The 27683-nt window shown below is 38.6% G+C and overlaps 1 protein-coding gene across 4 annotated transcripts; it reads right to left on the minus strand.

Annotated features, from left to right (window-relative positions):
• prox1a (prospero homeobox 1a) lies at nt 1-27458 on the minus strand. 4 transcript variants are annotated; one of them, XM_060880373.1, is made up of 7 exons: nt 27164-27458; nt 23860-25648; nt 20591-20696; nt 18489-18545; nt 17931-17975; nt 15201-15395; nt 1-599 (listed from the first exon to the last, which is right to left on the minus strand). In XM_060880373.1, the coding sequence occupies exons 2-7, from the start codon at nt 25587-25589 to the stop codon at nt 411-413; spliced, it is 2322 nt and encodes a 773-aa protein (XP_060736356.1). In that variant the 5' UTR covers nt 25590-25648; nt 27164-27458; the 3' UTR covers nt 1-410. The 4 variants fall into 4 exon arrangements, with proteins under 4 accessions (XP_060736356.1, XP_060736357.1, XP_060736358.1 ...); XM_060880374.1 differs by having other exon boundaries at nt 1-596; nt 27164-27455; XM_060880375.1 differs by lacking the exons at nt 17931-17975; nt 18489-18545 and having other exon boundaries at nt 27164-27456.
• Between the last annotated feature and the right edge of the window lie 225 nt (nt 27459-27683).

The following is a 27683-nucleotide window of genomic DNA, read 5'->3' on the forward strand; positions in this document are numbered from 1 at the left end:
AGAAACAAGAATACCACAAGTGTTTTCGCAAGCATTAATAACATTAATATTAATAATTATATTATTCATAAATAATAATCACATCTATACAGCTAAAAATTTAATCACACATTGCAAACATCCTGGCATGAAACAAACCATTAACAAAATGCCCAAAAAATGAAGGAATTTCTTGGGTACCATCTATTAGTTACCATCTTGTGGTAAATATAGCAACGCCCTTTATACAGACAGTAGCAAGGAGTTGACTAAGATTAATGCAGTCAAAACTATCAGACTTTTTTTTTTAGACAAAGAAGCACAAACAGCCAACAAAGTAGCTGGAATTTAAAAATTTAAAAATGCTACCTTACATTTTCATACAGATCTGGGGGAGAGTGACGTTGTTAAGTACTAGGCAATGCCAGTTATTAGTCATGCAAGAGCTCCTGCAGGCAGTTGGGAGATTTGAAAATCTCTGGGACCTCACTGTCCAGCTTGCAGATGACCTTGTATATGGCCTTCTTCCAGGAAGGATCAACATCTTTGCCTGCCACAATAGCATTGAAAAACTCCCGTAATGTGATCTGTGCCACTTCCAGAAATCGTTCCGGAACCTGCTGATACACAAGGAGACAAGGAGACAATGACATTTAATAAATACATTAAGTTTCAATTCCATGCCCCACGTAACCAAAGCAAAGTTGAATAACATCCCAAATAAGGCAAGAGAGACAACATCCTGAGAAGTAAGTAGTATTGCTCCAGTTTGGGTCATTTATGTAACCTAGTGCTGGGTCAGAATATAGCAGAACAAGTGTTGAGCTAAATGTATCACAAACTCTTGAGTTAGGTGTAGAATTTAACTTTCTGGATTGCTTTTGTGGACCCAGCCACACTTTCTCCCAGTTTATAGATACAATACACTTTGTACTAATAATCCAGTTCTTTTTAAACACTAAAACAAATGCAAAATGTTTTAGTGTTTTGTGTTTTGTGTGAGTGTGTGAGTGAATGAGAGTGTGTGTGTGTGTGTGTGTGCCCTGCGATGGGTTGCCACTCCGTACAGGGTGTATCCTGCCTTGATGCCTGATGACGCCTGAGATAGGCACAGGCTCCCCGTGACCCGAGGTAGTTCGGATAAGCGGTAGAAAATGAGTGAGTGAGTGAGTAATATATTTAATACATCAATATATATTCAATTAACTTAACTGGATTACACTCACAGTTGAAGTTCATGTTACCACAGATTTCTTTCGCCAAGTCAATTATGGCCTCTACACTGTTGACATCAGAGGTCATTTTAAAACAATCATTTAGGGTCAGATTTACATTTACATTTCACTATATCAGAATTTAAATGTTTAGATATGAAACTGACTGTCAGGAAGATTCCAGAAACTTTTAAAGACTTCTGATTGGCCAATTATCACAATTAGGAGTTAAATTGAAGCGCACCAGTTGCTGTGTTCGCTACCTTGAGAGATGTCTTTTTGTAATCAATATCATGGGAAAATCTATGGAGATCAGCCGTTAACTTCCAGCAAATAACGTCCAAAAATGTTTAATTCATTGAAAATCTGATACAGAAAATAATAGCTGAAATAAATCTCCCTTAGCTATTATTTTTAAATGACCTTTTACATAAAGTTGTGCGTTGTATATAACTTCAAATATTTCACCATCTAGCATAGCATTGATGCATACTTGGAATCTTTAATAATGTTCTCTGGGATGCTATAATGAACAAATATCTATTTAGAAAGCCACCTAGAAAACTTTTTTAGGAAAAGTTCAAATCTGTTAGTGGTTTCCATAATAGTTGAGACAATTTGAGTAAATGTTGGCCAACAGTACTTTTGGTGCAGTATTTGGTGCAAGAAATACACAGATGTCACTAGCATAAGCCTATACTAAAATTATATTTTGCTTATGTCAGTAATCTGATCTGAATGCAATTAAGCATGGATTTCACATGTTATAAGCAAAACCGAGTGCAAAACACCTTAAGACAGCTACAATAAAGGCCTGGCACAGTAAAAAAAAATAGCATCTGTTAATATCTATGGTTTCCAAACATCAGGATGCAAGGATGTGGAACCAAGTAACAATTCTTAGTTTGTGATATGGTAACTTTGGTCTCTGTGGTATCAGGCACCAAGCCATAACAGCAGATCCTTTAAGTCCACACAACTTAAGTTGAACTTTTAAAGATCTGCAATGTAGTGGTTTGGTGCCAGATACCATGGATTGGTATTGTTTGTCCAGCACATCCCAGGGATGCTTGATCTGGTAAATTTGGAAGCCAAGTCAACAGCTTGAATAGTATGGCAGGGGTCATTACCCTGCTGAAAGAAGTCAGTGCCATTAAGGAATACAGTTGCCATGAAGTGTTGTACCTACTCAGTCTACTGCAACAGTATTTAAGTATGAAGTACATCCACATGAATGCTAGGATCAAAGGTTTCACAGCAGACATTTCCTTGTACATCACACTGCGTTCATCTGCTTGCCCTGTCAATGTTTCATCTCAGCTGTCCTTCCTAGGACTACTTTTGGCAGGTACTAACTTCTGGTAATACACTGGGAAAACTCCACAAGACGTGCTGTTTGGAGATATTCTGACACAGTTGTTTAGACATCACCATTTAGGGCTTATCAAAGTAACTCCGTTTATGTTTCTTAGCATCATTTCTGCAGTGTCTGCAAGTAAGTAAGTAACTCTTGTGTTGTTCAGTATGCCACTTGCTTATTATTCCACTAGCAGGCATGGTCTCCCTTGGCACAGTTCTTTCACATTGCCAACTCTATGTTAAACAACGGACCTGTTGTTATATGCCTCTTGTATTGTCAAGTGGATTTACTCACCATAACTCACACTACACCACTGAGCCAGATTCTTGTGATGATTCTGGTGAGTGATTCTAGCATCCAGAGGCACAGATGGACCAAATCACTACACTGTTGAGTGTGGTACTCACTGGTGGAACTAAACAGCCCAATGGGACAAGATGCAGTAGTCTCATGGGCTCCTGAATTTGTTCTTATATCCTTGACTGATGCTTATGCATCCCAAATCTGTAAACCATGCAATTGACCTCACAGAGTTCAATAAAAGTCAATCTGCCAAAGCTTCCTTAACGTGTGCAGTTTGTATCTTATGGTACATTTGAAGCACACAATGGCTATTCATTCATCAGGCAATTGGCTTTGCAGCATTTTATAAAAGTCAATCTGCAAAACATTCCCTAATGTGTACAGTATGTGCCTTACGTTGCTATTTGAACCAAACGGCAGCTATTCATTTATCAAGCAACTGGCCTTGCTGTATTCTATGCAGAACATTCCATACTGTGTGCAGTATGTGCCTTTGGGTACTGAACCAAATGCAGCTATTCATTTATCACACCAGTTATTCATTTGTCTCACTGCAATGACACAGGGTGCTCCTCTGTCCAACCAGAGGTTAGCTTACTGGGTGACAGGTTATAACTACAAATTGACTGGAATCCCAGTGCGACTGTGGTCTGCACCGCTGAAAGGTGTGCGTCTCCAGCGGGTCTATACTGAACCTAACACATACTTCCCCATATTCTGGAAGGTCATTATCAACCTCCAATCAGCTTCCCAGTTGGCCTGGTTAGTTATAAGTTATCTAGGCTGAATAAAACATCAGATTTAACTTATTTTAAATCCATTTTTAATCCAGTGCAACTCAAGAGCTCAATAGTGGCAGCTCAGCAATGCTGCTGTATGGACAGTAGCCCAACATAATTTATAACCACTGAGATACCAGTAGCCCACCATAACAGCCAGTGTTCCCGATCAGTTGGAACCAGTTCTGCCAATTTTCATTTTGCAGAGTAGGTTATAGTAACCAAAGGATTGGTGACTTGGGTATTTATAGTAAGTAATATGTCTTTTGTTGATATGGTGCACATATCGATAATTTGTACTTAACTACATCTCTTGCCTTTATAAAGAGATCCATCCATCCATCCATCCATCTATCCATCCACCATCCATCCATCTTCAGTATCTTTATTTTGGTCATCTCATTTTGGATGAGCTGTGAGTGATTCATGGACATCAAATGAGCTATTGCAATTACTTCATATTTTCCAAGCTCCTCTCTTGGGTTCTCCTGTGTCATGTGGATTATATGGGGACTAAACAACGAAAGGAAAGAGATTGTTCTCTATTTCCTTCTCCATTGATAAGATTCAGGGTCCTTTGTTTGATTATACCGACTGTCCCCATCCTTGGCAGTACACAATAAAGACTTGACATAGCAGCCAGCTTGCCTACTGTGTTCTGCAGACACTCATCATGAGTGTCAGGACATACCAAGGTTAGTGGTCACTGGGACAGCTCTTGTAGGCAGAGGGATGCCAAACATTCTTGGCTGATAAATGAATGTCACATAAAATGGGGATGGAGCAGAGTAAAGCTCTATCATAAGCTTTCATCTGCCGAAAAAAAAAATCATGCTGGTCTTTAAACATCTTTTTTTTTTTTGGTATGCACTAAATCTTCAGCTGAGGCATTTGTTTACAGCTTAGGACTAGGCACAGACAAAACAGACCTTCCTCTGTTTATTTGGCAACATTTATCATAATTATTATGTTGCATAGTCTTTAATTAATAGCAATAAAATTCGATGATTGAATTTGAAAATCTTCTCAGCGGTATTCCGTGAACTAGCATGAGGATGGCATTTTTTTAACAGAGACAACAAAGTACTTCTGTAAATCACTTGGGATTGGGGATTATTATAGACTAGACGCTGTAAATATAGAAAAACAAACTAATTGAACTCAGCATTGTAATCCATATACACAGAATTGACACAATCCATGCAAATGATCAGTGGACGATTATATTATTTGGACTTTTTATGTATAACTTCACACCCATTCATTAACAGATAGATGAACAGAGTAGCATGAACAACCATGTTTCTGGACTCATCCGCACCATCTTGAACCTCAGATACCATGTAAAGTTGTCACGAGAACTACATAAAGACCGATTTAGGCTTTTTATTTTACGGAAATACACAATTTGCCTGTCTTGTATCAAACTATTCAGTATTGGGGGAAGTCATGGCCTAATGGTTAGAGAGTGTGACTCCTAACCCTAAGGTTGTGGGTTCGAGTCTCGGGCCCAATACCACGACTGAGGTGCCCTTGAGCAAGGCATCAAACCCCCCCAAACTGCTCCCCGGGCGCCGCAGCATAAATGGCTGCCCACTGCTCCGGGTGTGTGTTTACGGTGTGTGTGTTCACTGCTGTGTGTGTGCACTTTGGATGGGTTAAATGCAGAGAACAAATTCTGAGTATGGGTTACCGTACTTAGCCGTATGTCATGTATTTCAGTACCTTTTTAGAGTGAATCCAAAGAAGTCTTACATAAATAAAAAAAACTTACTCTCTCTGTTTGATTGCATTTTTCCCAACTACTGACAAAATGCAACTGTATTTATTTTAGCCGTGGCAAATAACTCTACAGTAAATGTTGACTTGGTAGAAATTTTGAGCTTAGTATGACGGTCAAAGAGACTCACATATACCGCAACAGTGCACAAGAATACATCAACATTTGTGATAGTTTTTATGACACACGTTCTTTTAAACATTTATTTCACCACAATCTCTCTTTTTCCTTTGCACGCTGCAATTCCCTCAGTACCTTTGTCTCTGTATGCTTTAAAAACAATTCACACTGAACATGTTTCTGATGTGCTTTTCACATCTTTTCTCAGGCTTTTATTTCACATGTCTTCTGATGCTTGTGCATAAACTTTAAATACCCAACACATCCATCACGACTTCACAGTCTCTCTTTCCATTTACTAAGCTTTTGTTTAAAATCACAATGTTACACATCACACACTTGCTTGGTGCTTAGAAGGAAACTGAGCCACAGATTAGATCATTAACTCTCTCTATCTCAAACACACACACACACACCTCATAGCATACCTGTTGGTAGCCATTCATTTTTTTAACCAAACCACTTTGTACAATTGTGCCACCCTGTGCCTAGTCACTGCCTGTGCAGACGGTCACAAAAATACCAAGAATATATAGCGCTGCAAACTAAAACCTGTTCAGACACGAACAAAACGTGTAAGCTGCCACTTACACTTATAAATTGCAAGTCACTCTTTATAAGGGTGTCTGCTAAATGCAATAAATTTAAATTGATAAACAAATACCAAAAATAACTAATGATTATGTACAAAAAGTAATTAGACACAGGCTAGTTTTCAGGGCACGGACGTGACCACAGCAACTGTAATATTATAGTGACTTAAATGGCTAAATAAAATAAATGGCCTCCTTGCCAACCGAGTAAAACTTTCTTTGAATCGTATGTGTTGAATTTAGCTATAAAAATAAAGTTTTCTGCTGTAAAATGGCAGACAAATGCTGCAAACAGAAGACAATGTCAAGGAGAAATGAGTACTGTTTTTTTTTCTTTGAGCCCCTTGACTGCCTGCCTTGGAAGAAGGGAGAGAGAGAGAGAGAGAGAGAGAGGGAGAGAGGGAGGGAGAGAGCGTTATTCTTGTCACAAAACCCTTTGTCTACATCTGCTGATTGCAAGCCTCTAGCCAGCAGCATTCTTTAACTGTTTTGTCACCTCCTCGCCTCTCACACATCAGCTGTTGTGCTTTTGTTATAGCCATTGTGTGGAATAAGCCTACGTGACCTCTCTTGCTCTAAAGATAAATTGTGCACCAGGCAAGTTCACGTTAGTATTCCATCCTCCCTCTTTATGACCGTGAGTCACCTGAATTTAAAAAAGCAAAATACATGAAGGTGCAGGTTAAACAGGTCGCCATCAAGGTCTCCGAGTATTGGAGTTAATTGTCCCTAACAGGAACCACAGAGCACATTGTACCCTGTGTATTAGTCACGCAGTCTGACCGACTGTTCTGTCTGTGTGGTATTTTTCATGCTCCTTTTCACTCTTAGCTCGACTGCTCCAGTTCAACTCATTTGGCTGTTGCAGATCTGTGAAATCTGGGGTGGAGCGGGCGGGTTTACAGCACTAGAATACCGCTTGTCCTTCTGTCTGATCACTTCTTTGGCAGTGCAAAGATATCGGCTTTGCAGCTGCCACTGATAAGAGGACACAGAGGCCACCTTATGAAAAGCAGTGTGTTCTATCACCACTCCGCTGAGACATGCAAGATGAGAAGCTGGGGGAAGGGTCTGGGATAAAGTACAGCGGGACGGGGTGAGACGGGTGGCCCCGGCACTTCCCTGTGTATTCGTTCACCTTCTGAGTATGCTTGGTCTCTCTAAACAAACCCCACCGTTCCCAAGTCCCTCTGTTTACTGAGTAAATACTGATCGATTAGGGACTTCAACTCCCAATAACAGACAGTCAGACAAACCATGGACTGCATAGTCAGTGGCTGTGAGGAGTAATGTAGAATAAAGTGTGTGTTTTATTCTAGCTCCAGATGACCTAATCACTTATTTTGACACCCACTCATTTAGCTTGGATAGATAGATAGATAGATAGATAGATAGATAGATAGATAGATAGATAGATAGACAGATAGATAGATAGATAGATAGATAGATAGATAGATAGATAGATAGATAGATAGACTAAGAGGTCTTTCTGGCTATTATTTGTATGTATCACCTACATCTTACCTGTGTCATTCTTTCCTTTCCTCTTTCTCTCTCACGTCCTCGTGTGTCCGAGTTTTTCCATTTTTTCCCAATGGTTTACCCAACCGGGGTTAATTATTAAAGGAGGCGACTCTGCTTTCTCTTCCAGGGTTATACAGACTGCATATTTCCTACACAAACTAGGATTGTGTTTCTCTCCACTAATACAGAGTCTATGAGTTGGCCTAAATTGTGTTCATTTAATGTCTTCCGTTTTAATTTGATAGATAATCTTCGGTATTTGTCTATATCTGAAATAAAGCACATAAAGCAATATATTTTGCTGTTATCTGACTGAACTAATACCATTATACATTTTTTTTGCAGAAATAGTAGAAAGAGAAAAGCCTTCTGGCTTGCTAATGTGTGTGCTATTTTGTCCTTGATGTCTTAGGAAAAGCTAAAAAATTCAGGCAAGATGTCGGAAAGTTCTGGATCTTTAAAAGTCTAAAGCAGCAACGGACCTTTTGTACAAACAAATGTATGCAAATATAAAAATCTTGGAACCAGACAAATACAAAAGTTTAATTTGATCCCCAAGAGAACAACAGGGAACATGGGGATGGCAGCATCATGTTGTGGAAAAGGAACATAAAAAATGTATGGACTGAACTGAAAAAGCATGCCTGAGACAATACAATGGACGGTAGCAACAAACTCTAGCAAGGTCTATGTAAACTTTTGAGTCACTGAAAATCCGATATAGCATATAAAAAAGTCTGAAAAAAGTCTAGCTATTATTTGGAAATCACGGCTTATGGAAAGAACGTTGATACTCTAAACCTACTTAGCCCAGGTAATAGATAGTAACATTAAATGTGTGAAATATTGAGGTTGAAAGTCTTTGAACCTTTGGATCGTAATTCAGTTTCAGTTGTCAAAACAAATGCAAAATGCATAATGAATATAAACATAGACTTAAACAAGCAAATAAACCAATACAGTGTTCTAACATATCTGATATAAAGCACATGAGCCAACCCAATTAGATACTGTTGCACTGATATCGCAGTATTAAGGAAGGCCAAAACCATGAATCATATACATCTTATTGCACTTACTTAATTCAAATGCGTACGTAATTTCCACTTGTTTGACCTGTGTAACATTGACACAATTAATATTTGGACATCCAACATGATTGGATCACATATTTTCAAAATCCTGAATAAAATCAAAGCACCGAGCTGACAGCTGGGCTGCGACTCAAACCCACGACGTCTATTCTACTATAGTCTATAGTATCTATTGTACTATTCTAGCATGCATATTTAAATTATGTAAATTTAATGCTATATTTATAGTTGCAACCTTTTTTGTGAAATTTTACAACGTAATTGGTTTGCGTTCATTTCTCACACACTATATCATTCATTCAATCTAGTTAGAAATTTGTTTAAACTGAGTTTCGTACAAGGAATGAAATCTGGGATGAGTCTGGGAACTACGTTGTCTTTTAAATATGTAGTTTAACTGATAGCGTTCATGGTGCTTTCTGTTTATGTATGTTCAGCTGGTGGATGGGGTCATCAGCACGTTCTTGCTGGGACTTCATGGTAAACACTGACACTGCTGTACTCCACACCACTTTTGTTTGGAACCTTATGCACACGGCTGGCTTGTGGTGTGATTGTATTTATACAGAATGTGCCTAGCTTTTTGAATGACTTGTGGACAAGGTACAAGATTCAGAAGGATACAAAAACAGTGGGGAATAATGAGGATGGTGGAAGAGGAAATAAACAGTTTGAAATTCTTTTCTGGTTATAGGAGATATCTATCTGAAACAAACTAAATTAGGAACTGATTCACCAGAACACAGCAAGATAAGTGTTTATACTGTATCAGAGGGGATCACAAAATCCCAGTAATCAGCTTTCTCAACAAGATCCGGAAAACTTGGCGCATTTTCATTTAAAAAAATGTTTCTGACAGCTAACCTAAGAAAGAAGCCTGTATCTATTGATATATAATATTATCTTTATCATATAATCGTGTTGCATAGAATCTTCTAGGATTATGTAGACCAGAATCTGATGGCAGTGGTACCACTATATTCTTATCCTTTTGACCCTGTTCCAGAATAAGGTTCAATGATGGACATCTGTATATCAATCAACTATCAATACAGGAATAACTTTTAAAATAGTCAATTTATTTTTTACATAGACAGTTAATTATTAAGGCCAAACCAGTCAAGAGGACGACTGACATGAAGCGTCTGTTGCTCACACGTAATAATTTATAATTTTATGGTGGTAAGATAGGACCACTGAAAGACATTTATGTGCAAATAGTGTACAGTTTAAAAAAAAAAAGGAAATACAGAGAAATATTCATTAATTGTAACGTGAGACTTGTGTGCATCTGCTATTGGGATACAGCTACCAAGTCTTTTTTTTTAGGCATAAAGTTCACAGAGAGAAAGAACGAGAGTGAGGGAAACAGACCCTTCTTTGCCCACTTCAGACTAGTTTGGGGGAGGGAAGTGAATGAGGGAAGAACTGAAAGAAGAAAAGGGGGATACACTCAACAGGCTTTGACAGAAGAAGCCTTGAACTATTTTCTAGGTGAAAAACTAGACCTTCCCAAGATCTGTCATGAAAATGTCTGCTTATTCCAGTGGGGCCTTAGGACCCCGGTGCTCCTGGAGCTGTTGAATAGTGCTTGTGATGTGATACAGCAAGTGTGAAAGCTGTTCCTTGAGAATCAGAGAGCTCAGCTGTCTGGCCTGAAAACACCATTTTGACTAACAAAGCTGAACTGTGAAGTGAAATGAAGAAATGATGAAAGATCTTTCCTCAATCAAATATTACAAATTTTATATATGTATGGTATGATATAGTGTACACACAAACACATATACTTGGACATAATTATTACAAATTAAAAGTCTCAGTTAAGTTATAATTGACTTCCTTCATTCAGTAAAAGGATCTGCAGTTTCTTCAGGAGTTTCTTCCCATTCTTTGATGCAAGCAGCATTTTTTAGTTTTGCACTTTAGTTTTTACGTTCTGCTAGCAGATAATGAGTTTTGACTTAACTTTACAGTGGAACGTTACATACGGCAGAAAAGGAGACCTATTATCTGCCAATTACTGGTCACTATCTGCAACAGTAATTTTTTACTATTTTTTTATGTCTGGCCTACAGAATCTGGCTACACAGGAGCCCTTTCTCACAAAATAAAAAAACATACAAGCCTGCACAAATCACTCCCAAACCATGTGTCAAAATGGGTTATGATCTGTTTGGCACACATACTAGACAACTGTACCCACAGTGAAGCATGGTGGTGGCAGCATCATGCTCTGAGAAGCTACTTCTCTTCAGCAGGAACTGTGGCTCTAGTCTAGGAATCATAGCTAGCTCCAAATACTAATCTATCTTGGCATGAAACCAGAGAAAAACATTTCAAGAAGGAAAGAATTCATTACCTTCCAGCATGATAAATACAGATTTCTTCAAGTTAACAAGAAATCTTATTGGGGTGTAACACAATGGCATTACATGGGTGTAAGTCTTTTCTCATTGTGAACCCTCTCACTATGCACTGGAAACGCTGCAAAACATTGGTGTTGGAAAAAGAAGCAATTTTCATTTATAAATTATGAACACAAATATCAATTGGAAGAATATTACAAATTTTAAAAACATCTGGAATACCTCAGATGTTCAGGTGGAATCATCTTCTGTCAAATGTGACGAACAGAGCAAGAAAAGCCAGCTTATAATATTTCATTAGCTTTACTCCAGTTTCGGGATTTGATACGATCCAAAATGATTAGGAAGTTTTGCCGGACAAGGATCGGTTTCTTTCATAAAGCTGGAAGTCAGTGTTTAGGAGGCAATAGAGTAAGCCACTGATGAAAAAGAAATACATTCCCAAGTACTCTCATCTGTTTTAATGCTCTTTAAGTTCCGCAAACCGGGTTGCCATGTTCCTACTAAATTCCACCATTGCTTCGAAAAAAATGATGGAGAAAACGAAGAAACACATGTAGACCTTTACCTTTACCAGAGCATTTTGGACTAGAGACTCAAGTCTTTTGTGAACATTCTGATTTGTACTAAGGTAGGGGATTTTGATGAAATCTGGCAACACAACCCAGGAACTGATAAGGGTTGCCTTACAGCTCTATGTTATCTCTTATAAGTATAAAGCTCACTCTTGTGTGACTTTTCTTCTGTTTGGTCTTGTAGGATCCACACTGATTACGAAGATACAATGGATACTGATCAGCCATAACATTAAAACCTTCTGTGTGATATTGTGTAGGTCCCCCTTGTGCTGCCAAAACAGCTCTGACCCGGTGACACATGGACTTCTGAAAGCCTGCTGTGGTATCTGGCAATAAGACGTTAGCAGGAGATCCTTTAAGTCCTGTAAGTTGCGAGGTGGAGCAGGAACGGTTTAAGGAGCATGACACAAAGTTCAAGGTGTTGACTTGGCCTCCAAATTCCCCAGAGCTCATTCCGATCAAGCAGCTGTGGGATGTTCTGGACAAACAAATCCAATCCACAGAGGCCCCACCTGGCAACTTACATTACTTAAAGGATCTTCGTCTAACATCTTGGTGATAAATACCACAGCCCACCTTCAGAAGTCTTGTGGAGTTCATGGTGCCTTGACAGGTCAGAGTTTTTGGAGGATCTACACAATATAAGCAGGCACTTTTAAAGTTATGTCTGATTGGTATTTGTTATGCAATACAAATCAAAGACAAGCAGTTTATTTGTAGCAGTAGCACTTATATCTGTAGTTACAAATGAGGTACGCAATGCGTCCTCAAAAAGGATGCAATAGACAGAGGATGAAATAGACAAGAAACAGTTAAACTCAGAAATATGACCCAGGACATTTCTAGCAGAAGCTACAAAAGAAATTACTAAATTCAGACATAAGCACGGCATCCATGAGGAATAAGCAAGGCAGAACTTTGCAAGTGATGACTGGCTGCGTTGACTGTTGGAAAAATAAAAGGATAAAATGTTCTTTTGCACTACACAGGAAGTGTATGTAGCACATCAGCGACAAGTATATAACACAATGCTCACATGTCAGGCAAGAACATCATGCTTTGCTTGATTTGCATTAAAGATAAAAAAAATTCACTGGGTGGAATAAGAAAAGCAAATCAGTGGTCTATGATACAGACCTGCTTGCACACCTGCTGCGCCTGCTCTTACTATGCAAATCAGTTTCCCTCGTCACTTCAGCTCCTCTCGCAACAACAGTCTTATTCACAGGGCCGTGCATTTGCTTCTCCGGCCATGCAAATCCCACCTTCGTGTATGTAAATAGGAAACGCCTCCCTTTCATATGTTCCTGTTTGCAGAGACTCAGAGCATATTCCTTATATTGCTCAATTTTAATATCATTTGACTTTAACCTGCTCTAAATGACACATGGAGGGAATGAGGGTCAGTTTGAGCACAGAGTGTGTGAAATTTTAAATTTAATACATTCATTATTAGATACTGTACATAATTGATGACAAACTTAATGCTGGATTCATCTTCTTATATATTTTTTAGCATTTATTTATAGATTTCTTTTAGTGTTTAATAAAGGTTTTTATGCTTTAAAACAAAAATATCAGTCGGGATATTGTAGGATTTCGGATGTTGATCTGACAGCAGGCCTGCATGCTGTAAGCAATCTTACTGGACAGTGTAACACACTGAGGACTTTTTTTCTTCTTTAGTTTTATTGATGGAAGTCAGGGGTGGTAAAGTGGCACCATGGGTAGTGTTGCTGCTTCACAGCTCTGGTTCTTGTGCGTGTGGTTTCTTCATGGTTTCCTTCAGGTTCTATGCACTCTTTCTTTACACTGTCCTAAAATGTGCTTCTAGGTAAACTGGCTAGTCTAAATTACCGCTAGGTGTGAATAAATTATGATTCTGTCCAGAGTGTATTGTGTTGATTATTCCTAGGACAGGCTTAAAGTTAAGCTTGGCCTCAATACATCATTTATATATATATATATATATAATACTTATAACAACCTTGATCACACATTATTGAATGATGTACTTTAAGTTGGTCTAAAGACACCATCAGCTGCAGCTTGTATACGTTCCACTGATGGAAAATAATCATCATTTGATTTCTAGAAGCCTTAGCTACAGGTTAGCTGTTTTCCTTGTTGATTTCTGATCAAATGAAGTTCCAACATTGATATTGAAAATACTCTAAATAAATTCTAATGTACTTGAATGCCGCCTAGCACAATACGGTGGATTTAAGTCACCCATCCACTAAAGAAGGTCTACAAAAGTCGCACGACGCTGAAATTTAGCACGATTATTTTAACAATTTATGTGTCAGCACAGAACTAATCTCTTTTTCTCATTTGAGTCTGTCAATTGCTTTGTTCAGTACATTTGTTAACACATTTGTGTGTGTTGTACTGTACGCTCACATTATGCTGCCTTTTTTGTCCAATCAGAACTCAGAACTCGTCCGATCGGCTTTCTGAATGACTCATATGCAGGTACAAGTAAAAAATATCCTCATATAACAATATATCAATAAATCGATCAATAACTCATTCAATAATTCTATAAATTAATCTTGAGTTTGTAAAGAAAAAAGAAGCATTTGGCTCACGATGGAGGAAAACAGAAAAATCTATGAGAAGGATCATATATATATATATATATATATATATATATATATATATATATATATATATATATATATAAAAGATTTAGGCTGAGGAGTTTGTAATAAATTAATAAATTATAATCCAGGTTATGTGTCCTATTTTCATGATCGCGAGTAATATAAAAATAAGGTGCCTGTCTCTGTTGTACTCTACTGGTGTTAGGCGTAAGTCAATCTTTTCCTATTCTTATCCAGCCGCTATTTTTGTAGCCGTAAATGAAGGAGCCTGTGCTGACAAGGGTCGGGCAGCACAACAGGGGATGTTCCCCACTTTGGAAACCCACTTTGGACCTACTCTTGGTGCAAGTGCGAGGTAAAAATATTTTAAATGCCACCTGTCCCATTTCTTACACCTAGGTTTTGTGGATATTCATTATTAAGGTCAAACCATTGCAGTGTCATCCGACTGCTAAGCAAATATAAAAGATATCTCTCATTATTTTATAAACTTCATCACTGGATCTTATAGTGAACCACTCAAAGGAATCTGCGATTTCATTTTCTTACAGTGGTGGAAATTAAAATCCATCATTAGCTGAAATTATTAACAACATTATTGTTTTTTTTTTTTTTTTTTTTTATTTCTGATCGCTAAAATTGAACAAACCCAAAAAAATCAAAAAAGTCCATCCTAGAAATAAAGCACCTCACGTGTCCTGTCAGTGAAACAAAGAAATAGAAAGCTCTAAGCGATAGACAAATTTTGACATTACATTTTTAAATAATTATTGTTATTGTGTTGATTTACAGTAAATCTGTATCGATCGAACCTCTGACCTATATAAAAGATAACTAAAAACAAACGGCTCATTGGGGCGAATAACACACATACACATGCAATGTAACGCACAGAGCTTACCTCAAAGTCGTTGGCCTTGTTATAGTGCATGTTGAGAGCGCGAAAGAGCTCACAGTCTCGACTGACGCTCATCTCCTCCACACCGGTCACGCCGTCATTTATGGCCTGCCGAGCAAACTTCTCCATCTGGATGTAGTAGAACTCACGGAAGTTGCTAAACCACTTGATCAGCTGAGACGTGATGCAGCGGTTGAACTTTGTAGAGAAAACAGAGATGTTCGATTTTACCATTTACCGCCAAGGCTGTTTAATCAGAATTCTGATTGTTAAATGTATTCATGGAAGGTTTAATTATTACTAAAATGAGTTAAATGAGTTAAATGAGTAATGCGTTTGAACCGGTCTCATCAAGATATTAATTTAATTCCACCCTGAGGATGCAGAGGTAAGCAAATGCTTTTTGTGACAGAGTGGTCAAGGTTTTAGAGGCAGAATTTCACAGTGGTTTGGACAAACGGAACCAACTCAAGGGGATGAAATTAAAAATGGTTTCAAATGAATTCAGATGAAAACAGAAATTGAAAAAAGTTGCAAAAGAATTCAGAGATTTTGTTAATGAAATAGAAATTGCTTTCATTCAATATTTTAAGTGCAGTGTGTGTTGTGACAATAATGTGCAAATTGCTCCAGAACCCCCCCCCAAAAAAACAAAAAACCAAAAAAAACCAAAAAAAAAAAAACCAGGATGACAAGCCAATGTGTGAATATTGCAGAATTTCCCCAAACAACCTGGATGATACTCATAAGCGTACTTTAGCCTATGTGTGAGCACAGCTACCCTGAAAACACAGGCTAAAGTGCACTCATGGGTAAAATACAGGTCAGCTCGGCTGTGTAAATGTTCAACACAGCAAAGATAGTGCCACCAAGTTAAATATATTAAATAATTATCACTAAGTCTGCCTTCTTCTTGAATAGTTACTAATTACGATGCCTCAAATACCTCCGGAAACATCATCCAAGCAGGATGGAGGCTATTGAAGCTATTATAAATCTATTGCAGACATTTCAACACACCAGGTTGTGATCTGGACTAGAAGTTTTTGTATGTTTTTTAGATGACGGCTGAGAAATAAAACGAGAGAAGAGAAGAGGAAGAGAAACACTGAGAGAACACACACACACACACACACACACACACACACACACACACACACTCACACACACACACTCACACACACACACACACCTGTTGTAGAATATAAAAGAGCACCCTTTTCATTGGTCGGCTGATCTGAACTTGTATAAGAAAAGCTTACAGAGGAGTGAGAGAGGTTTCTAAAGTGATATTGTTTGGGGGATTAAACTGCAGTGTAGCCAAAACTCTATGTGCCCCAATGTGACAACTCAGCGCATTCAGCTCTCAGTACAGGTCACCTGCCTGTCAAACAGTCACGGGACAGAATCAGGGATTGTTACTAGGGATTAAATGATACAATTATCTAAGCAACCACCTAAATAAGCAGTAAAACACAACTGTTGTAGATAGATAGATAGATAGATAGATAGATAGATAGATAGATAGATAGATAGATAGACAGACAGGCAGGCAGGCAGACAGACAGACAGACAGACAGACAGACAGGCAGGCAGACAGACAGACAGACAGACAGACTGACAGACAGGCAGACAGATAGCAGACAGACAGACAGACAGACAGGCAGGCAGACAGACAGACAGACAGACAGACAGACAGACTGACAGACAGGCAGACAGATAGCAGACAGACAGGCAGACAGACAGACAGATAGATAGATAGATAGATAGATAGATAGATAGATAGATAGATAGATAGATAGACAGACAGACAGACAGACAGACTGACAGACAGGCAGACAGATAGCAGACAGACAGGCAGACAGACAGACAGATAGATAGATAGATAGATAGATAGATAGATAGATAGATAGATAGATAGATAGATAGATAGATAGACAGACAGACAGACAGACAGACTGACAGACAGGCAGACAGATAGCAGACAGACAGGCAGACAGACAGACAGATAGATAGATAGATAGATAGATAGATAGATAGATAGATAGATAGACAGGCAGGCAGGCAGACAGACAGACAGGCAGGCAGACAGACAGACAGACAGACAGACAGGCTGACAGACAGGCAGACAGATAGCAGACAGACAGGCAGACAGACAGACAGATAGATAGATAGATAGATAGATAGATAGATAGATAGATAGATAGATAGATAGACAGACAGGCAGACAGACAGACAGGCAGGCAGGCAGACAGACAGACAGGCAGGCAGGCAGACAGGCAGACAGACAGACAGATGGCAGACAGACAGACAGACAGACAGACAGACAGATGGCAGACAGACAGACAGACAGGTAGGCAGGCAGACAGGCAGAGAGACTGACAGACAGGTAGGCAGGCAGACAGGCAGAGAGACAAACAGACAGACAGATGGCAGACAGACAGACAGACAGATAGATAGATAGATAGATAGATAGATAGATAGATAGATAGATAGATAGATAGATAGATAGATACTTTACAAATTCCAGCAGTATCCACAAACCTGGACAATAAGGCATACAATAAATAAATTAAAGTAATACATATAAATTAAAGTTTACAAATCTGTCTAAATCTGGATCTAAATCTATTTTTTTTAAATGATAAATTTTAGCTGAAGAAAAACATAAATGTTTCAGAAATTACAGAATTAAAAAAAAAAATAGTAATTTGAAATAAATTGAAAATGAACCTTGTAGTTCCATTTTGCCTGTTCAGCTGTGAAACAAAAGCGTCCCTGTAAAACACAATAACCCCATCAGGTTATGACCTCATTTCTTCTCTGTAACTCCTACCGATATTGAACTTAAGCTTATAAATTTTCAAAAATTAAACTTAAGTAATCCATTGTCTTGATTGCCTGTGAGTTGAAACAAAGGTCACTTTCAAGTTAAGTTTACTCCTGTTTTTTAAGGCAGAAGGTGAAGCAGCGTTTGGTTGTTTAACCATTTTAAAATGTCTTATGCTGTTCCGTCAAATTTGACTTCTTTACCAATTGAAATCCTGCGCTCTGATTTTAACGCTAACCCTAACTAAATTTTTATTTGTTTATTTATTTTAATATAAATCCTCAATATTTGCATGTCAAATCCTTAATATGTCCTGAAGGAACTTTGTTCCATGTCACTATGTACTGCGTCAGCTATTTAAGGTTGACAATAAAAGCTTCTTGACTTGACTTGAGATGTCAAATCTCATATATGGTACATGACGAAAAGTTTGTGGAAACCATAGTGACCTGCACAGTCACCTTTGGGATGAACTGGAACGCCGACCGCACCCCAGGCCTCATCTCATGCTCATGGGGCTGAATGAACACAAATTAGACAAAAAGTCTAGTGGAAAACCTTTCCATCAGCATAGCATACATAGCATTTACACAACAGTAAAGTGGATTCAATCTGGAATGGGAAGTCCAACAAGCACAAATGGGTGTAATGATCACGACAAACCTATACGCTGAAACTAGAAGTTAAAGATTTGCCTCCACGCTCTCAGAGAATGAGATAACACACATACAAATTACATTCAAGTTCATAAAGATTTTCCCTTTGCCTCAGCATATGCTTGCATTTCATTTCATTTACTTGCTTTAAAACAAGATCTTGGCAGCACAGACTTTTTAAAAATTGCCAAAAATGCCTTTTTTTTCTTTCCTCCAATCACCAATCTAGATCCACAAATTAGCGCGATGCGGTGTAAAAGTGGCAAACCTACTGGTGTTGTGTTTTCTCGGTGGCACACACTTCGTCAGTGTCAATTAGCATGAGAATGAAACATTTAATGTCTACATAGAACATTTACATTTATTGTTTTTTAAACATTTACACCGAACGTTTCCGTATAACTTTTTGTTTATATTTATACGGAAACTTAAAAATCATAAATAAATAAATAAAAATTCAGAGAAAAAAGAGATTTTTCTTTTTACATTTAATGTTACATTTTTTAATTATTTTTTTTTGATATATTTTTCCCTACCTCTGTCTGCTTTGGGTATTTTTTTTTTGTAGTTTTTAATTCAGCAAAAACTTTCTATTGCAAACGCAAAAGAACGACTAAATAGATAGCAATTAAACTGAATCACATTCTAATCCTTAAGTCATGCACTTCATTCTGAATGAAGCGGTCACTGTACGGTCACTGTACGGATATTGTGGTCTTTTTATTATTCCATTAAGTATTAAGTATTTTTGTGGAAATGCTCGACTGACTAATGAATTATTAATTTTATCAGTATGCCATCACTCTGATAAATACAATTATTTTATTCATCAATGCAGATTTTATGACTTTATTCCATATAATTAGCATCCATAACACACGCCGCCTATTGTTTCTCGTTCTTAACTTCTCACTCAGTACTAAATGTTCCCAGTGTTTATAAAGATTTAACATGTTTATTAGTTTATTAATAAAGGCATGACCTGTAGAAGAGCCACGTGATTCTTAACGTTCTCAAAAAGTTTTTGTTTTACGTTAAGCGTTATTTCAGAAAAATATGCTACAGTTCATTTACTAATTAATAGTATCTTCACTTAAAAGTCCAGAAAAGGTTTTTGGAAGATGTCAAAGGAAAAAGCATGATACGCAGAGAACTGCATCTTGAGGATTTAAATTTTTATGCAAAAAATTATTTATTAACTTGTAAATTAAATGCTGCAGGAAATGGAGTGCTTGATCAGCTTGTCCTCCGAACTCTGTACATTCTAACACTTTATAGGGAAACACTGACCAAAGCATTGTTTTTTTTTAATTTGACCACACACACACACACACACACATTTAGTGTCTTGTGGCTTCAGTAAATTGTGCACACTGTCAGTGATGATAATTCGATGGATCCAGCGCTATAATAAGAGCAGAAGCCATATAGTTGAAAAAATATAAACTTCAAGGAAAATTCATCCAATATATCGGCGATATTTTAGTTACAGAGTTTGCTGTCTTCCCACTGAGGTCGTCATATTAGTCTTTTTTTTTACTGTGTACTTTTTATATCATATAACAGTTGACAGCAAAGAAAAAACAGCTATTTCATGTTTATAGTCTGTATTTTCCATCCCTGACTCATCATCATCATCATCATTATCATCATCATTTAATGAGTGATCTGGGACACTTTAAAAGGGCATATGCTATTAAATAGCTATTAATAGTAATTAAATCTTTATATTTCTACACGCCATGAATGCATGTGAGAGAAAACATTGGCTTTCAGCCATAGCTCGAATATATCAATAGTTACCTACTCTGTTATTTTAGCTGGGAATAAGATGGTAGAGAGAGTGGCTCTGTTCAGGACACATCGAAAGTGTAAAGCTCACGATGTGTGGTTAAAAATATACTCACCTTCACGTCGGAGAAGAACATTTTCAGCATGTTGGAGCTGGGATAGCGGGTGTAGAAGAACATCAGCTTGGCTTTCTTCAAGTGGTTGGGGGATAAGCCTTCTTGGATTTGCTGAATTGGTGGTCAAGGAAAGTGTGTTATCATACAAATATTATCATACCTATAAAACCATACCATAATATCACTTAAATCATTTTACTTAGCATTACCGGTCGATAAACATCTGTTTATTTGAATCAAATACTCTATATATTTGAAGATTGCAAGCCCTGCCTGTTCCAGATAGATTGATAAACAGATGGCCAACGTGAGGAGTCCCAGGAGGAGGCATACAGTCACTAACCACAGCTATCTACCCATTACATTTCACTCCTAACAACCAAATAACTCTTTGCCCCCCACAGGTTCTTGGCACAGCCCGTGTCTCGCCAGCTTTAGCCACATCTGTGATGTAGGTCGGCCATGCCATTCCCTTGACAGATTAATGGCTTTATAATTTATCAGAATGAAGATGTGAATTGAGCTAAATCAATGGACCCATGCAAGGTCAATAAGAGGTTTGATCTGACTCTGCTATGTGATGAACAATTCAAAATTGTTGAATCACTGTTAGTTGATGTGGTCAGTGTTGCACTGGTAAAGCCACGGAGAATTCGGCTTTAGGTTAGAATCGGTAGAATCGTCTTAATGCTGTTTGTATTGCGGGATTGTTTGGGCAGTGTTATCGTACTGTCCATGTTAACTGACGTAGACTGTGAACAAGGAAAGGGGAGGAGGTGTTCCCTCCATTAGGCTGATAGGAAAGGCTAAAAGAGCACTAGCTTCTCTCTTCTACCATCTGTCATAATGTGTACAACAAAGTGAAAGACTAGGGAACAGGATAAAAGACAGAGAGAGAGAGAGAGAGAGAGAGAGAGAGAGAGACATAGCCCCTCCAGTGAAGGCCTCTTCTCGAAGCATTTCTGGACAACACATCACGGAGTGCTGAATGAGTTTAAGAATACAAACTACTCATATTAGGAGTATCAAGTAGTAGGAAACAGTCTTATCGGCTTTACTTAATTATTACGTGTTCCTTCGATCTGTAAACACTCTAATAATAAGATTAATTAAGCATCTTTACTTTAAAATGTAATCACCTGTCTTGTTCAAGAAAGCTTAATTATCAACTACACTCACTATATGATTAAAAAAAGAGGATTATAATCTGAAAAAGAGCATCAATGTCTTGAACGGTTCTACTTTCTACAAGGAATCCTGTTGTCCGTACAGTTTCTAGGATACGTAAATATGTGTGGGGACAAAATAGCAGGTAAACATTACCCTAGTCGGTGTAAAACAAGCCAGGCCACAAAGCAAGGTCAGTCAGGAAGTAATGCAAACATGAATATGAAGGAAGAGTGAGGGTGGTGGTGGTGGCGGTGGTGTGGGGGTGGAGGGTGACCGCAATATACAGACAAATGAGATGCTACAAAAGCAGCAGAGTCGTGCGTAATGCACGTCGTTAGCCTTTTCTGGATATTTGGATTCGGATTCACGGCGTTTCCTGATACGGAGACTATGACTGCTGATATCTGATCTGACTGCCAGGTGTAAGGGGAGAAAACACAGGGATGATTAATCCATAAATGAATGCTGGACATCTGCTCGTCAATAGGAAAGATTAGACAAGCTAGCATTCTATTAAAATGAATAAATAAATAAATAAATAAATAAATCAATCAATCAATAAATAAATAAATAACATGGGTAAACAGAGCCTTCTTTTTTTAATACCTGAGCGGATAAATAGATGATTAAATAAAAATGCTTCCCACTTTAATCATGAATACAAAGGAAATGATAAGGTTCGAGCGTTGTTTTTTTTAACTTTCATATATTCAATATATATAATTTATATAAGCTACTAACAACTATCATTGTTAGGAAAACAGCTGACTTCAGCTTTGTCAAATGCATCAGACATGCAAACTGACTTCAGCACTCCCCACTCCTGTTACTTCCAAACGCACCATGTCAGAGCTGTTCTCTTTCTCTATATGCAAATCTTTGGAGTGAAAATGAACAAGGCTGTTTGTCTTGAGATGCAAAGAGGGTGCATGACAAGGAAAATCATTCTGCGCAGGACAAAAACATCAGAGACCTTCAGACACATCTGTATAAAGTTTCTTTTTTTCTTTGTTTTTTTTTCTTTCTCGCAAATATTGATACGTCGCCGTCGAGAGCCGTGCAAGCAGGACCGGCTTTGTGTACAGTGGGGAATAAACATAGTGTTTAATCCTGTGTTAAGGTTCAGTTTTTAGAAAGGAATAAGGAGCGTATCTATAATTTGTAATTAATAATGTACAGAGCATTCTGTCAGCTCTGTTTATTCCTCGGCATAAAAATGGATAGCCAAAGCTTGTTAGACATCTAGCAGCTTTCTGGTAAAAAAAAAAAAAAAAGGGGGGGGGGGGGGGGGTGTAAAGAGGGAACGGATAAAAGATAAACAGCTACCTGCAAACACCTGTTCACATCTGAAAAAAAAAGAGAAAGATGAAAAGAAAGGACCTGCTGCCAGGCAACAGCTATTAGTGCTGCAAGTGCTTTCGACTATAGCATGCTCTTCATGATCAGAAAGAATACAACAATTTGCAGATATTCTCTGAAGCACTAGATGTGAATGAAGGTGGAAGAACAGTGAAAACAAGGGTTTCCAATATTTTCTCTGAAACAAAATGCCCACTCGCTGACGGATATCTTTTCTCATCTTTCTGAACACAAGATGCTAAGATCTTTTGGCAAAGGATCGCACTTGGCCTTTTACTTCCTGGCTTTGAAATATGATTTGCTTTGAGCATTTATGTACAAAGTCTTGCATGGCCTGTGATGAAAGGGGGTGGGGTATTGTGAGTCCCTATGATAATTTGAGAACAGAGAAGATGGGAGGTATGTTTGTCATGGCAAAGCTTTTCAGCACTTTGCCCTATAGTGCATGCTTAAAAGCCCACAACTAGAGCGCTTCATTTTTTATCCCCTGAATAAACAAGGGATTTGAATACACATTGAAATTCTTCAAGATTAATTGCCAGTGAAATCATTTTTTAACCAGCTACAAGATATAATCTCTATAATATGCAGGTCTTTTCAAAAATATCTTTCAGTATCCTAGTGAATCTTTTTTTATACAGAGTTATCATTTACATTTGTAACGTGCAAATAGCCAGTAAACAATTAATTAAAACAATAGCAACCCGCTCAGTACATTTATGCGATTATTGCGAAAGGATATTGTACTTCCTGAATACGGAGAGATATCAGACATATCTTGGAGGTCCCCACATTCAGACTTGATGAGCGATATTGAAAGGCCTTCAGGGTTTCCGGGATGCGTTGGCGAGATAGGACGATGGAGGCTGAGATGGTTGGATGACATCTTGGTCCGTAGGCTAGTGGTTTCTCTAGACAGGTCCATCGAATCGGGAGAAGACCTGTCCTTGCCTGGATAAGGCCCACTTGGGGCACCTAGAGGGCTTTGGAAAGGATAACCCATAATATGAAGAGGAAAAGGATGTCGGAAGGATGGAGGACTGAAGGCCATAGTTGAGGATAGTGGTGACGGGTGAAGACCAGGGTGGTGATTTACGGGTGTGGATAGAGATCCAGGCTGGTCTGTAGAGTTCTTTCTCACCACTAGAGGCAAGGCCTCTGTTTGGTCACTTGAGCTGGGCACTCGCATGTTGCTAAATGAATTTAGGGGATTGGGAATAATGACGTCACCAAAACACTGTAAACGCTGGTTCGTAGTGTGAAAATTTGGGTTCTCGCGATTCCCTGTGAAGCGGTCAGAGGGTGTCTGCACAGTTGGGAAGCCCTGAGGAAGTGGATATGGGGTTTTTGCAAAGACCTTTACCACTGTGTCTACCACCTGAGTCATTGCGGTGTTTAGTTCCTGTTTCAGTGTTTCTGCTAGTTGTTTCCCTTCCGCATGCATAGACGTTGATCTATGGCCTTTTCCTCGAGAGCCGTCCCGTTTGGGCTTCTCTCCCTCAATCAGCATCGGTTGCTCACAAATAAGTGCCTGGGCTTGGTCCAAAAAATGCCCTGGATCCAGGTCAGACATCTCATTTTCTGAGCGGTTCGTAACAGAGTCAGAGATATGATTGTCCATTCCATCAGAATGCAGGCTATCCTCTGAGAAGTGTCCATCCTCATCATTCTCAGAGTCAGTGCTATCATAAATCTGGTAGAACTTTTCTTGGAGCTGACGGAGCTGCTTCTGCATGTCCTCTAGCTGAAGCTTGAGATGACGGCGCTCCTCGTGCTTTTGCTCTTTGCGAGCAGAAATGATTTGTTGGAAACTCTGCTGCTGCTGGGGTAGTTTCTGCTTGCGCTTGTTTTCCCTGTAACTCTCTCGAGGGCTTAGGGGTTGGGGTGCTCCGTCAGGCTCAGACTCACCTATACGGTGGTTGGGGATATTTGGAGAGTGGCTCATCCCACGGATTATGTTCTCCACTCTGGCACGTTTAGCCCTCAGGTGCTCATCTGTCAATCGATCAATGTCAAATTGCGACATAGAAGGCCTGCTGAAAGGGGACAGACACTCCTGAGGGCTGCCCCGTGACGAGGAGCTGCAGACATCCTCCTGGTGGATCTCTGAACCTGTCCTGGAGAGGCCATTGCTCTGAAAGTCAGAGTCATTTGCCCCATTTTTGGTTAAATTGTTTTTCAGCAGCTGGGAGATGATGGTGGCTCCAGGAAAGGTCACCAAGGTGTCTTCATAAGAACTGGTTCGCTTCAGCAACTTGTGAAGCACATTAGACTTCTCGTTGTCTGTGTGCTGCACCACTGAGCAGTTGACATCTTGCTCAGCTACGTGGGGATTCATGGCACTAAAACTGCTTGTTTTTAAATGAGCGAAAGCTACAGACACCGTACCTACAGTCCTTTTCACTCCGATGTCAACTCTTCTTCTTTTGGTTTGTCTACTTAAGAGGGACGTGTTGTCATGGTCCGGCATCACTGGAAATGGTATTACGCCATTTTAAAAGCCTGCCAGCTGGACGCAGCTTGAGAACCCTGTGAGACAGGTGAGGGGGAAAAATGAACAATTAAATATTGCATGAATAAAGATATTTCAGTGTAACACAACATTCCTGGTAGATCATCGCTATATTTTTATACATTTCCTTTTAACATTGAGTGAATTTTGCCGTTTCAAGAAGACTGGTTTCTATTTTAGTGTTTATTGTTTAGTTGAACGGTATTATGTAGGAGCAACGAAAACAATAGAAAAAAGCTCACTTTATCTAATCTGTTTTTTCTTTTCAGTTAAAGTATAATAATATTATTTCTTTTTTAAATAAAATGATTTCAAACAATAATATAATATCTTCGTTGCATTACATTTATAAATAATATCTAATCCTTGTTACAAGACATATCCCTATGATATTAATTTAGCCCAATGAAGTATTAACAGCACTGGTACTTTAAACTATTTTATAATGAAGCAAAAAAATGTAGAGTTCAAGTTTCCATTTGCTACAATAAATAAATAAATAAATAAATAAATAAATAAATAAATAAATAAATAAAATAAAAGAAAGATGCCACTATCATAATTATATTTAGGCAAGCCAACTCCTTGATAAATATACGACAAGCACAAACCACTGTTACCTTCTTATAGGATGCTAAAGTACATCAGTTTGTTGTTCTCCAAATAAATGTTTATTTAAAAGAGCAAAAGCGACTTAAAACATGTCCTCAAGTTTTGATCACTTGACATCAAATCAATCTAGGTGTGTGTGTGTGTGTGTGTGTGTGTGTGTGTGTACATTTTTTTGTATATAATTACTAAAGATTTTTTTTATTGGTGGTAGGCTGGGTGGAAATCTGTGTAATAACCGGAAACACATATACAAGAATCACACGTGCTGTATGTTTTACACTGTCAGCTAAACAGTCTTCACCTGCACACAGTCTTCTAGCTGAAAGCAAACCAATGCCGAACACCGGCAACGTCTCTCATCAATGAATTACTCGCTCTACTTTTACGATGTGATAAACACGTTCACGTTTGCGCCGTGCGTAATGACGCGCCCGTCAACAACAATGATTACCGAAAAACAACGTTTTTGTGTGTCAGATATGTAAACTGTTTACAAAGTAAGACCAAGTAGCCAGTGCCTCAATGCAAACTGAAAGCAATTAAGCTTGTTTAACATGGAAAGAAAGTCCGCATGGACGCGCAAAATACGCGCAAGCGACTAAATGATTAAGATATTAAAAAAGCCATAAATAAACCTCAAGCTGAAACCTCTTTTGGAGAAAAAGGGCTTCCAAACGTCGCTATTTGTTTCGCTTTTGTGATACTGCTTGAAAAAAACAACCCAGTTCTTCCAAATGACGTTAGCAGTCTATTTAAAAGCATCAATCAGTGCGAATAATAAAGTGATAGGTTACATTGCGCCTATTTAGAATGAACCGGTAGTTGCTAAACTGGATAAGAGAGAGAGAGCGCGCGCGAGAGAGAGTGAGAGAGAAAGAGAGCACAGGGAACTTACACGACTGTACAGATAGGCTACTTACTGAAGATGAGAAAGGCTTGAGCTTCTTTGCAATAGTGTAACAGAGGATTGATAGGGCTGCTCACCCCTGGACGAATGTTGTAATTTCTCAGGACAGAGAGAGAGAGAGAGAGAGAGAGAGAGAGAGAGAGAGAGAGAGAGAGAGAGAGAGAGAGAGAGCTCTTGTGCGCCGCTCCTCTTTCTACCTGGAAATTGTCCGTCTCAGCGACCACCAACAGGAAGAGGCTGTAGCGCGCACTCACATCAACAAGATTCACTTTAAGACGCGAATAAAGGAAGCAGGAAGACGGCGCGTCATGATCATCGTGATGCAACGATTTCAGCTACCAATAAGAGCAGTCCACTGGATTTAGAGGAATACAAAACACTGAACTTCTCCGCTGTCGACTGGCACCCAATCATCCAAAGGCACCCAAGAATACATGGGGGTAATTTAAGTATATTGCTTGCATTTTTTCCACTGCTTTATCACTTGCGTTTTGTTCAAAACATTTGTAACCAGATATTTCTTAATGCTTATT

The sequence above is a fragment of the Tachysurus vachellii genome, chromosome 10 (genome assembly GCF_030014155.1).
Source record: "Tachysurus vachellii isolate PV-2020 chromosome 10, HZAU_Pvac_v1, whole genome shotgun sequence".
Taxonomy (NCBI): Eukaryota; Metazoa; Chordata; class Actinopteri; order Siluriformes; family Bagridae; genus Tachysurus; species Tachysurus vachellii.

Coding starts and splice junctions, on each gene's coding strand:
- prox1a (XM_060880373.1), bottom strand. CDS start 25,589: ATGCCGGACCATGACAACACGTCCCTCTTAAGTAGACAAACCAAAAGA. Junction 17,976..18,488: donor CGTTCCAGTTCATCCCAAAG/GTGACTGTGCAG, acceptor TGTGTTTTACAG/GGACGCTTTTGTTTCACAGC. Junction 15,396..17,930: donor AGGCAAAATGGAACTACAAG/GTTCATTTTCAA, acceptor TTCTCTACAAAG/TTCAACCGCTGCATCACGTC.